The 12,497-nt window shown below is 34.2% G+C and overlaps 1 protein-coding gene across 1 annotated transcript in view; it reads right to left on the bottom strand.

Annotated features, from left to right (window-relative positions):
• Window positions 1–6,153: 6,153 nt before the first annotated feature.
• LOC111507834 (mitochondrial-processing peptidase subunit alpha) overlaps window positions 6,154–12,497 on the bottom strand; it is a 39,755-nt gene continuing 33,411 nt past the window's right edge. Inside the window, exons 8-9 of the mRNA XM_074185710.1 lie at window positions 7,963–8,095; window positions 6,154–6,382 (exon numbers count right to left, since the gene is read on the bottom strand). Coding sequence (XP_074041811.1) covers window positions 6,207–6,382; window positions 7,963–8,095 — 309 coding nt within the window. The 3' untranslated portion in view covers window positions 6,154–6,206. The remainder of the gene's footprint in view (window positions 6,383–7,962; window positions 8,096–12,497) is intronic.

Consider the following 12,497-nt stretch of genomic DNA (forward strand, 5'->3'; position numbering starts at 1 on the left):
GCTTGGTAGTTCGTACTGGGATCTCTGGCGTAAATTTAATCTATGACTCAGTCATAATGATCTCCTGGGGACGTTAAATCGGTTAGCGAAACGCGCGTCGAGAGACCATAATTTTTGTTCTGGTGTTGGGAAAGTGTTTTCAATAAATAAAGCAAAATGTTGATTAAAAGAAATATTTTTCATCAATTCAGTTCGAATTGTATAAAATAGTTTTTCTTATGTTTTTGAAGATATGTCGATTCACATTGATATTACAACTTGAAGCAAAAAGTTGAAGGCGGTGGCAAGTAATTGCGCGAGGTTCTTTGCCTCCGACACGAGTCAATTAAGAACGAGGCATTGAAGATGTTCCTGAAACTAGCAAGACTGATATACAATTAAGCACTGAAAACAACGTTTTACCCATGTTGGTAAGTTAAAGTTTTGTCGTTTGATTCAAATAAATCAATATTGTTGGTCCCTTGTATAAGCATTGCGGTAGTCAATACTAATATAGGAACTCACTCATAATATAAGTATGACATTATATATCTAAAATATATATTTTTAGGATGCCAAGTTATTGCATCAACGAATGCTGATCTGACTACTATAGATCCAGTAGAAGATCCTATAGGGCTAATGGATGTAAAAGCTTGGGTTAATGAGCTGCCGGATCTGTTGCTTCCAACATTATTTACCGACAAAGAAAGCACTAATGAAAATGTTACTAAAACTAGAAAGACTGATTTGACTGAACTACAAGCACTCTCTGATGATGAATGGGTGGAATGTGAACAACTGTAAACTCAAAGGCACTGAAAAATATAACACACAGGCAGTTGTTCCCAAGTATCGGAGGTTAACATTGAATTTTAAAAAGGAAAAGAGTATGCAAACAATTTTTAAAAAACACTTTTGACCTATCGGACATAGCTATTCGTACAACCTTTGAAGAAACAGACAAAAGCTCAGGTGTGCTAAGTTTGAAAATGAGGGGCAAGTATGAAAAGGATAGAAAGTTAAATAAAGAATTCGTGAAGAGTGCAAAGGTTCACATAGAAAAAATTCCCAGAATTCCTAGTCATTACTGCAGATCTGAAAGTTCTCAGGAGAATATCAGTGGGGGAAAATATATCGCCGAACTTCACATGAATTATATGAAAGAAAGGAGTCAAACCTTGCAGGAATCAGCCACTCCCAGTACAGAGCTATTTTCAAGTCATACAACCTTTCTTTTATGACACTGAAGAAAGATCAGTGTGATGTTTGTCTCGTTTACCAAAACACAAAACAAAATATGAGATTCATTGGGAGAGAATAGTTTCAGCTTTCTACTATAATCCATACTACAAAAAAAAATGGAATCTTCCAAAGAAAAAAAGAAAGCAATCAATTTCAAAATAAACTTCACAAAGATGTGTAAATCGTGCAAAGAAGTAACTTTCAGGCACAAACTGAAAAAAAAAGCCCTTTCGAAACAAAACTACTTTCATATAAACATTGAATTACACGAAACAATACTTTCGAAACCATTACTTTTATATAAAATTACTTTTATATAAGCATTTACATTGCATGATCCACACATCTCATTTTTAAATTGATTTCTTTCTTTGTTTCTTTGGAAGATTTCCAAATGTTTTGTATAAAGATGCGATCTACAGGTAGTGCTGTCAAGTCCGCAGCACTACCTGTGCTGCGGACTTGACAGCTAGCCGTTCACAATTTAACAATTGCCGAGCTGAAGGGCGACAAAACAGTAAACTGTTACATTTGGGATAAGATATAGGGAAAAATAGGCTTTATTGAGATTGGGAGCTGTGTTCTGAAATATCTGCAACATTTAAATGACCAAGCTGACTGTCCAATGCAAGACTATCCTCTTATACAGCGAGGATAGAGCTTCTCCTTGGGCCACACACACACGTTTTTTTTTGTCACTTCACTATCAGTTCACTATTCACCTGTATTTTTTTTGTGTGGCATGCGACCGCAACGCCTACTTTATTAGTAAGCCATACAAATTGTTTTTTTTTCTGTCACTTTGAAGGGCGCACAAATTGATTTGAAATGGTATTCTCACTCATGTATCAGTTCTCTATTCATCTGCATTTTTTTTCGTTGTGGCACGCGGCCTCCTCCTATTTCATTGGTGAGTCACACTAATAATATTTTTTTCACTGTGATGAGCGAACAAAATAATTGGAAGTGGTGTTTTCACTCGACCATCAGTCCTCTATTCAAGTGTATTTTTTGAGGCACGCAGCCCCCTTACCTAGTTTACTGGTGAGCCACACACATTTATTTTTCTGTTATTGTTGAACAAAATGAATTTGGGGGAACATTTCAACTCAACTGTCAACACCTTATCAAGTGGATTTTTCTAACCACCTTTATTTAGTTTTTCTGAACCTGAACGATCCAAAGCTTGAATCGGTATTTTAATTTTTGGTAATCGCGAAATATAATCACTAAACAATTATATTATGTGAAAACCAAATCTAATCTCATCACACAAATCTAATCTCTCACAGTCCAAACGGACTGTGATGAAATATTAAATTAATGGACTAGAAAACCAGACGACCATATTGATATGCAGAGAAACCACAATAATGATGATAATAATAATATGATGATGAACTCAGTTTAGTTTTTGACACTGAGCAAGGTGATCGCAACTATGTCACCGAGTTGGAGACCGTCCAGCAAAAGGGTCATAAAAAAGTCGCAGAGATCACATTGAAGACCTCTGCTTATCAAAGTGCCTGACCTTTGATATTCTCAGGTCTAGTGGGCTGCTAGGATGGTGTCGTCAACACCTTAGTCTACCGCGGTCGCGTGATTAGTTCAGAGGTTCCTGACCCAAGGTGCAGGGCATGCCGCGAGGCGTCAGAGACCCTAATGCATTTGCTGTCGGCATATCCAGCATATGCGGTCTCGGCCTATATTCATAGACATAACGCAGCTCTGAAACTGCTTTATTACCACTTACGGCACTCTTACGGTATTGACGAGACACCGGTGTTGCCCTATGCTTCGGGGGATATTGAATCCGTTGTGAGGAATGAAAAGTGGCACATTTATTGGAACTACTCGCTCCTCACCCTCAGGCTCGCGCAAGCTAATAAGTGATATAGTTCTTCTCGACCATCAGAGCAAGACGATATTTGTCATGAATTTTTCAGCTCCTTGCGAGACAAATATCGTCAGAAAAGATATTGGGAGTGCTTGGTGGAACGATGTCCTCTCTACTCTCGAATCTCAAGATCATGCTAGCTTGCCGCACTAAGGCAGAAATCTTGGTCAGACAAATGCAGACGGCTCTCATTCTTGAATCATTGTCTGCCTGAGGCACATGATTCTCAGACCAAATGATCCTAATGGTTATTGGTTGATGAAGCTGAAGCGCCATCCTGAATGTATCGGGGCTTCGAAAACAGGACCCAGTCAGCTTAACCTTCGGTAAATAAAATAATTATTCCATTATGGTCACTGCTTCATGACATTTAAAATATAAATGTAATTGAATTTGAATAACACATATCCGAAACATTCACATTGTGCAATTAAGTACAAAATAATATGTTACCAAAGATGTGTGGATTCCTAACACAAACGTGTTACTCCTAACACGAGTTGGACGATAGCAAGTGAAAATCGATCATTCAAACTAGGGCTTGAACCACCGACCAACACGGCAGTCAATTCGAGTGAGTGAACAAAGCACCGGCGTCGAACCGCCTGGCCACCGACCGACCAAAAGGAGAGTACTTTAAATTTTGGTAACTCCATCTTATTTGAGGGTTTAGAGATTGGAAGAGTCTTTCAACTTACAAATCATCAGTACATTTTCTGAATGTCCAGAAGTTCATGTGACCATTATTGTAATTCGGTAACATCTTTGAAGTAGTTCACTGTGACGGCGGAGTTGATACAAGAAAGTACACAATTATGGTGATTGCAGGTGGGTCTAACGTATAATTTAAAAAATTTCTCAAATAAAGTCCTGTAACATCCTGTATATATAAAAAAAAAGATTATTGAAACTTTCTCTGTTTTTAATCACTTTTATTTGTAACTAACGTTACTGCAGTGTCGTCCTATTTTCAAACTATTGATTACATTAGCCCTTATATAACACCACTGTATATATTTTGGCTATCCTGAATATTAACCGTAGACTTGATGAGAAATCAATGATTCAGTTATCTCTCAACAAAAAAAACTCCCAGACGCTGGTACTGAAAAGCCAATTGAGGAATTAGCTAGTCTTAGATTTCTTTTTCAATCATAACATATAACAGCCAAAATATTGGGTCATAATATTTAAAAAAATATGCCTGTGAAGAGTCAAAACCACTTCAAAAGGAAAAAAACGGGAGTTTCAAGAAAATCGTGTTTGGGCCAGAAACTCACGCAGTTCACTTTGGGCATAGTATTCAGCTTTGAAAGAAAAATTTTAATTCTTGTTATCGAAGAATAAACGATTGATTGAGTTGTTTTCTTTATCGTTTATTCATATTCAAAGTCGAGTTTTGAGTTGGGTATTTTTTTGGCATCGAGTCAAATTTTACTTCATTTTGGAATTTATTTGTAGGCCGTGATTTGATTATTCAATCAGGAGTTTCGTTTGTTTCATTCTTTGTGAAACACAAACAAGAAAAAGAAGACTCTTACACCTGAAGAAAAGGAAAATGGGTCAATGACCGTAGAATTCTGAATTACTAACTTCAGGGGTGAACTTTGTTTTTCTTTCAATTTAATGTACTTATTTCCACTACTGATATTGGGCGTGTTGTATATTTGGTCACACCAATGTTTTTTGGGAGGTATATTGGTCTCTCATCGTCGTTTGAATATAATCAGTTTCAAATAATTAAAATTTTATAATCAGTGAGACAATTAAATTTTGAGTTTTTCTCATTCAATTCACTTAATTTTTTCCTTCGAGTGTTGGGTATATCATATGAAATAGAAGAAAGTAAAGGCACTGTATAACTTTGGTATGACCTTGCTTTTGTCAAGGCTGAATTCGATTCCGGTGAACTCTAGTATACAGGATGTCATTTTCTAGTGACAATAGCCTAATAAACTAATCATTATCGATATTGAGTTTTCCCTTGATCAAACATCTCATAGTATGTGATTATTGAAAAGTAAACCACCCCTGAACCCTAGATCCAAAGAGGCGTGCATTACAGTCCATCAGATGTAGGAAGGAACGACGGGATTGAAAATATGATTCTGTGTTCAATTAGCATTTTTTTCATACCATGGATAAAAACTCCTATTTAGAAATGCTTATTTTGCAGAGTATTCCAAGACAAATAAACATTTTTATATTATAACATTTTATCATATCTTTGACAGTTTGTTTGGGACATATTTCAATTATTATATATCTTTATTATAAATTAATGTCGATTTTTTTAAAGAATAACAGGAAAAAAAATCAGAACATTTTCAAAAGAATTTTATCCTAAACAAAAAAGATTGCTCATTTTATCGTACTATTGAAAGTTGAGGTTATGTTTTCACGAAGCACAAAGGTTTTAAATTCTTTTAACCTTTGTGCTTAGAACTTAATGAGGTCTGCGCTCCATTGATATTCAGTTGAAAAAATATTAATAAATATCGTTGCTATAATAACAATCTGGAATAAAATGCAAACAGAATTTCATCATCATAGTAGTGGTCATATTTAAAAAAATTATATTTTTCCAAAATTGAAGGTGCACTCTCGTATACAGGGTGTCATTTTCTAGTGACAATAGCCTAATGAACTGATAATTATCGCTATTAAGTTTTCCCTTGATTCAAAAATATAATTATTAAATACATAAAGTATGACTTATAAAAAACAAACTGGACAATGTTTGATATAATGTGAATTAGCCTCAAGGTAGATGTCAGAAATGTCAATGACTGTAGGCAGATTTCCATATTAGTGAAAAACATGTCTCTCTATGTCTGAACACATTCATAATAATGTAGTATGTAGTTGTACTCACATAACTATTATTAAACGACTAAGCATCCATTTCAAGTAATTCATATTATTCATAAGTGTCTTATCTAACACCCCACACGTTGAACAGAAGACAAAGCAAACAGAATTTTGTCATCATAGTGGTGGTCATGATATTTCAAAAATTAATAAACAGGAAATACCTATTTGTATATAATTAAATAATAAACTTAAAATATTCATTGCTGAACTTTTACCTAAACAAAGATAATTTTCTAGTACTAGGAATTCGACCTTCACTATCTATGAGTCCTGCTTGAATATAATCTAATGATGGCACTCTTCTAAGATCTCCTCTGGCTGCAACGGCTGGTTGAGAGGAGAGAAGCCTTTTTGCCACATGAACAATGTGGTCCTTAGTTATTTTCTCTGGAATGTGATGGATTTTTTTAAGAAAATCATTTACGTGAACTGTTCAAAAATCAAGGTGAATGTTCAGATTTTGTGTACTACGTACATTCGATTTGCGATTTTTTAAATTTTTTTATGTTGGTACACTCGTCTCGAACATAAGTGCACAGTTTCAGCTGTTTAGCATGTTTAGTTTGGTGAGAGTCATGAAAGTTAGAAGTGTTTTGCGTGTTCATCGATTTTCTGCATTCAAAAAAATTAGATCAAAGAATTTGCATCAAATTTTTTGTAAGTGCTCATAAACACGTGAACTGCTGACAGTGGTATACCGTGATTGTACACTGAGTCATAAAAATGTTTACAATTGCTTCAAGCTTTTCACAGAAGATCCAGAAGATGTGAATGAGGAGACTCGCCCTGGACGTCTGAGCACATCAACAACTGATGAAAATGTTAAGAAAGTGAAGAAAATTGTCATGGAGAATCGTCGAATCACTTTCAGAGAAGTTGCTGAGGATGTAGGTATATCGGTTGGCTCATGTTATGCAATTTTTTTTCGGAATTTTGGGCATGACGCGTGTGGCAACAAAGTTCGTTCCAAAATTGCTGAATTTTAACCAAAAATACCATAGCATGAGCATCGCAACGGCGATCCAGATTTGCTTAAAAGGGTCATAACTGGTGACGAATCATGGGTATATGGTTACTGTCCCAATGGAGGGGCCCAGGAGAGCCGAGACCAAAAAAAGCACACCAAGTTCGATCAAATGTCAAAGTTTTGCTCACTGTTTTCTTCGATTACCGTGGCATATTGAACCAGGAGTGTTTGCCACATAACCATACGGTCAATAAGAAGTATTATCTTGAAGTTATGTATCGCTTGCGAGAAGCAGTATGAAGAAAACGTCCGGAATTGTGGAAAAAGGAAAAACAATTGATGGCTTTTGCATCACGATAATGCACCTGCTCATCACTGGTCATTGCTTGTTCTTAATCTTTTGGTCAAAAACAATACTGTAATCATGCCCCAGCCACCGTATTCACCAGATTTGGCCACCTGCGACTTTTTCCTGTTTCCAAGATTGGAGAGACCCATGAAAGGACGGCGTTTTGCAACGATTGAGGAGATAAAATCTGAATCACTGAAAGAGTTTTGAAGGGAGAAAAATAGAAATTGATGAATAAATAAATATTTTTTGAAGAAAATGAAAATTCACCTTATTTTTTGAAAAGACAGCGTATGTAGACATAATAAAGGTAATAACGTATTACACATGAGAGAGTAAAAGTTGGGTGTAATTGAAAATATGTTTTTTGGTGTCATTTGGGTTTCTAATTTTCCACAATCTGAAAAATAGATTAATATAGATCGACAGAAAATCTGCTCAAATGTAATAAAGAGCAACTGAAAAGTTCACCCTGAAAAGTTACTGCATAATATAAACCTTTACAGTATTCAATTAGTCAGTAATTTGTTGTATTCATGAGTTTTCGGAAACCCAAAAAACATCAATAAACATTAACTCCTCCATAAAAAAATTATCTTTCAAAATTATTCAGAAAATCAAAATGTTAGTGTTGAGAAACAAACAACATACCGATTTCATCAATGAAATATTTAGGTCGCTTTCTATGACCTGAAGCCAGAACTTGGCGTCCAATGTCTTCAAACATTACTGGTCTTGACTCCAAATTCATTAGTAACATAGACTGCAACTGTGTTTTGGCTCTCTGAAATTCAGAAAACATAATTTGTTTTGTTTATTCTAAGTATATATTTTTCAATTATGTTGAAGCATACCTTTCAACAATATTATAAAGCTTATAATCATGTAGCACATCTGCTGCTTGGTACAAACAAACAGAATTATGAACAATGTTGAATTCACAATGAACATATCATACAAATATTAACAATAGAAACAATTGCAACAGTATGATTCACTTATTTTCATTTCGATAATACTAATTTGAATTTTCCGTGATATACAGTCATACCACATAAGTTTTATAATTACTTTTAATAAATATTGCTGATTCTATTATTTTCCAAAAATTCTCACTAGTTCTTTTAGAAAAAAAAATGTTTTACTGTTTCTGTCAATTTATTCCAATCAATGTTTGAGGGGGTATACATGAATCTTAATTATTCTGTCCAATTCTTAGTGATTGGATGTACACTCACTGTACATATTTCAAACCTGTACTTATTTAGCACCCAGCTGCGTAATATCCATTCAAACATTCACTTTACATCGAATCTACAAGTCCATAACTACATTACCAGAAATAGGCAACAATCACGGACAGCTGCTATGAAGACTTCCGCTGGTCAGCAGACTATTACACATCAAGGCGTCAAATTCTAGAATTCAATTCCCGGGAATTTAGGGACTCTTGGAGTTTTTACAATTTTCATATTTTATTTTCTTCTGGTCGATTTATAAATGTGTCAATTTTATGACCTATATCCTTGAGCTCGAGGCCTATAACCATGATATATACCTTTTTTGAATTTCATACACATACTGTAATTTATGCAATTGATGGAATTAATAAATAAATTAATAAATAAATAAACAAATAAATATTGGACCACTATGGTGTTTCGACTGAAAACCCCCTATTTCCCCAACATAAATTTGGTGAGAGGGGTGTGAGATTTTCATCAGCAGAAAAGAAGAAAATTTCCTGTTAGTGCTTCCCCAAAATTAAAAATCATAAATTATATACATCGAGGAGAACATACGAGATCTGCACAATCTTGATCTGCTGAATCTATTTGTTTGGAAGGAAAATACTCGCTGTACCACCTAAAGATTGCAGTATTTCCTAAGTCCAGACAGTATACTTAGCCAATGCCAATCATTAAAATTATTGGCTGAGACTACCTATGCTAAGGTGATAACATGGTCAGACAAAAACCATTTAATAATTAATAAATCAAAGACTAATGCCTTGATGTTTTGTTCAAATAGTTGGGAACACCACCAGCTTTTGTTGTTTGAAAATACCAATAACGTCGTGTCTTCTTCTGAATCTATCAAAATGCTAGGAATTACCTTTGATTCAAAGCTCTCATAGATTTCACATATTGATATTGTCTGCGGCAAACTTAGAAAAGGATGTTATGCACTCAAGTTTATGTCGAGTCATTGCAGTGAAAATATCCATCTGCCTTTATACTTTGCCCACTTCCATTCTCATATGAGATACGGAATTTTAAACTGGGGAGCAAGTTCCTCTGTACAAAGGGTGTTTTTATTACAAAAATACGCAATCAGAATGATTGCAAAAGTGAGTAGAAAAGAGTCATGCAGAGAGATTTTCAAAAAATTTAATATTTTTACTGTTAGGGGCACATACATCCTCGAAGCGTGTTGTTTCGTTTTCAAAAATAAGGCCACTTATAATGCCATCAGAACACACCATGAACATGATACCAGACAAAAAACCTTATTTTACCCCACCGGCATACCACCGTCCGGTATCAAAAAAACTTTGAATATATTGGATGCAAATGCTATAATTCTCTGGCAGATCACATAAAGAATGCAGCTTCTTTAACAATTTTCAAAAATCTCCTGAAAAAACACTTACTCCGCAAAAACTGCTACACCATAGAAGAATTTTTTAATTAGCAAACTTGAATTTTAAATGGAATATGTAGGCAATATGCTTTTCATGTATATGCGAATTAATGTATTCATGTATGTAAACATGTATGTGTGTTTATGTGAATATCTATAACAATTTTTTCAATCTGTATTGTATTATGTTGTTATACCTATTACCTTTCGACATTTTTCACAATTTTCCTGTATTTTTTCAAAAGTTAATTGCTGAAAAAAAACCCTTCCTGGTTAATGGTGTTCAAATTTCTCCCTACTCTGTTGAGGAGCTTTTAGCATATTCTATATGAGTGATAGATACTCCTATTATGTAATGTACATACATCATTTTCAACTTTAAAATTTTTACTCTTTTACTGTGTAATTAACTTTTTATTGTATTGTATATTGCATTTCACATTTTATATGACTTGTTTTCTATGTAATCATCAAATGAAAATAAATTGATATTATTATTATTATTATTATATCAATCCGGGCGCACGCATATGGCGCAGAATGTGACTGCTGTTTAAAGCAGCTGCAGCGAAACGCTATTCTGTAAAATGTGATGAAGTCCTGTATTTTTAATATAATAATAATAATAATAATCATCATCATTTATTGATGCTAATATACAGCAGTATTTACACAAGTCGAAAAGAAAAGAAAAAAAAATACGTTATTAGATAAAAATTTACAATAAATGCATATAAACAAGTATACTTGACAACTAACACTTACAGATATAAAAAAAAATGATGTACAGACATTGTTAAAAAGAATTAAGTGATTTAATGCATGTCCCTAAAGTTATTTTGAAGGTACTCCTCAGTGCTATAGAACGCTTTTCTTTTTAGGTATAGTTTTATTTTGTTCTTAAACTGTGTGAAAGGTAAGTTTTTTACTTCTTCTGGAAGGACATTGTACATATTTATGCAATGATAGCTAGTTCCGTCTCTAGTACGGGAGAGTCGCAAATAGTTTTGTACAATTCTTTGACTGTTTCGAGTAGAATAGTTGTGTAAATCGCAATGTCTACTATACATGTTTTGATTTTGTTTCATATACAATAGACATTCCAATATGTAGACACATGGCAGGGTAAGTATACATAGTTCCATAAACTTTTGACGACAACATTCCCGGTAACCTATGTGAGCTATAATTCTGATGCATTTTCGCTGTAAACTAAATGCTTTGGATGCGTGGGTTGAGTGGCCCCAATTTAGTATAGCATATGACAAAGCTGAGTGAAAAAAACTATAGTAAGCTGTCATTAATACATTATGAGATACACTATATACTAGATTCCTTATTAGATAGATAGTTCTTGAGAGTTTACCCGAGAGGTACGCAATATGCTTTTCCCATGTCAGTACCGGATCAATATAAACGCCTAGGAATTTAACTGGTTCAGAATTAAAATAGCTGTCAGGTAAGTTTCGTAGCGTAAATATTAGCATTTGAGTCTTACTTTCATTTACGCTCAGAGCATTTGTCTCAAACCAGAACTTTACTTGTGAAAGTGTGTTATGCATATCACGTTGAATTATTTCTAAAGATTGGCGTTGTATAAGCTCAGTTGTATCATCTGCAAATAGAATGGATTCAGCATTCAGACAGCAGTTTGGCAGGTCATTGATGTAAATTAAGAAGAGAATGGGTCCTAGTACGGAGCCTTGCGGCACCCCATGTCTTACCAACTGCCGCTCGGAGGTGCTCATATTATAATTTACATACTGTAATCTGTCTGAAAGGTTAGACTTTTATTAGTGTTAGACTGTTATTCTCAAACTTATAAGCTTCGAGTTTTTTCAGTAAGATATCGTGAGACACACAATCAAAAGCTTTTGTCAGGTCTAAGAATGATGCATGAGTGTATATGTTTTCTTCATATCCGTTTAACACTATTTGTGTAAGATTATTTATTGCCAACGAGGTGGACCTATTGTTTCTGAAGCCATACTGACATGGAGAAAACAGCATATTCTCTTCAAAATACTGTGTAATTTGGATTTTTAAAGCAGCTTCTAGTATTTTTGCAAGAACAGGAACCAAGGAAATAGGTCTATAATTATTTATATCATCAATTGAACCCTTTTTGAAGATAGGAATAACTTTTGCAATTTTAAGGCATTTAGGAAATACTTGACAATGTATACATAGATTTATTAAATTGGTGAGAGGTACAATTATAATGTTAAGAAGAGTTTTTATGATTTTCACAGTTATATCATATGGATCTTTGCTTTTGCTATTTTTTAAATTACTTACTATTGATCTTATTTGGTTAAAAGTTACTTTCTTGAACTCAAATTTGACACTAGATCTGTTTATGGCATCGATATCAATATAATCTACTGGGCTTTTATCAGCTTTAGGTAATGCATTCACTATATTATCTGCAATACTGACAAAGAAATCATTGAAGTTGGCCGCATTGATGTTTGCAGTTTCAGATATGTTAAAAACTGGATTGTTATTTTTTATAATGTCCCACATAGCTGATTGACTGTTAC

Source organism: Leptinotarsa decemlineata, unplaced genomic scaffold (assembly GCF_025532065.1).
Source record: "Leptinotarsa decemlineata unplaced genomic scaffold, Ldec_3_MD MMD2_P_RNA_scaffold_2, whole genome shotgun sequence".
NCBI lineage: Eukaryota > Metazoa > Arthropoda > Insecta > Coleoptera > Chrysomelidae > Leptinotarsa > Leptinotarsa decemlineata.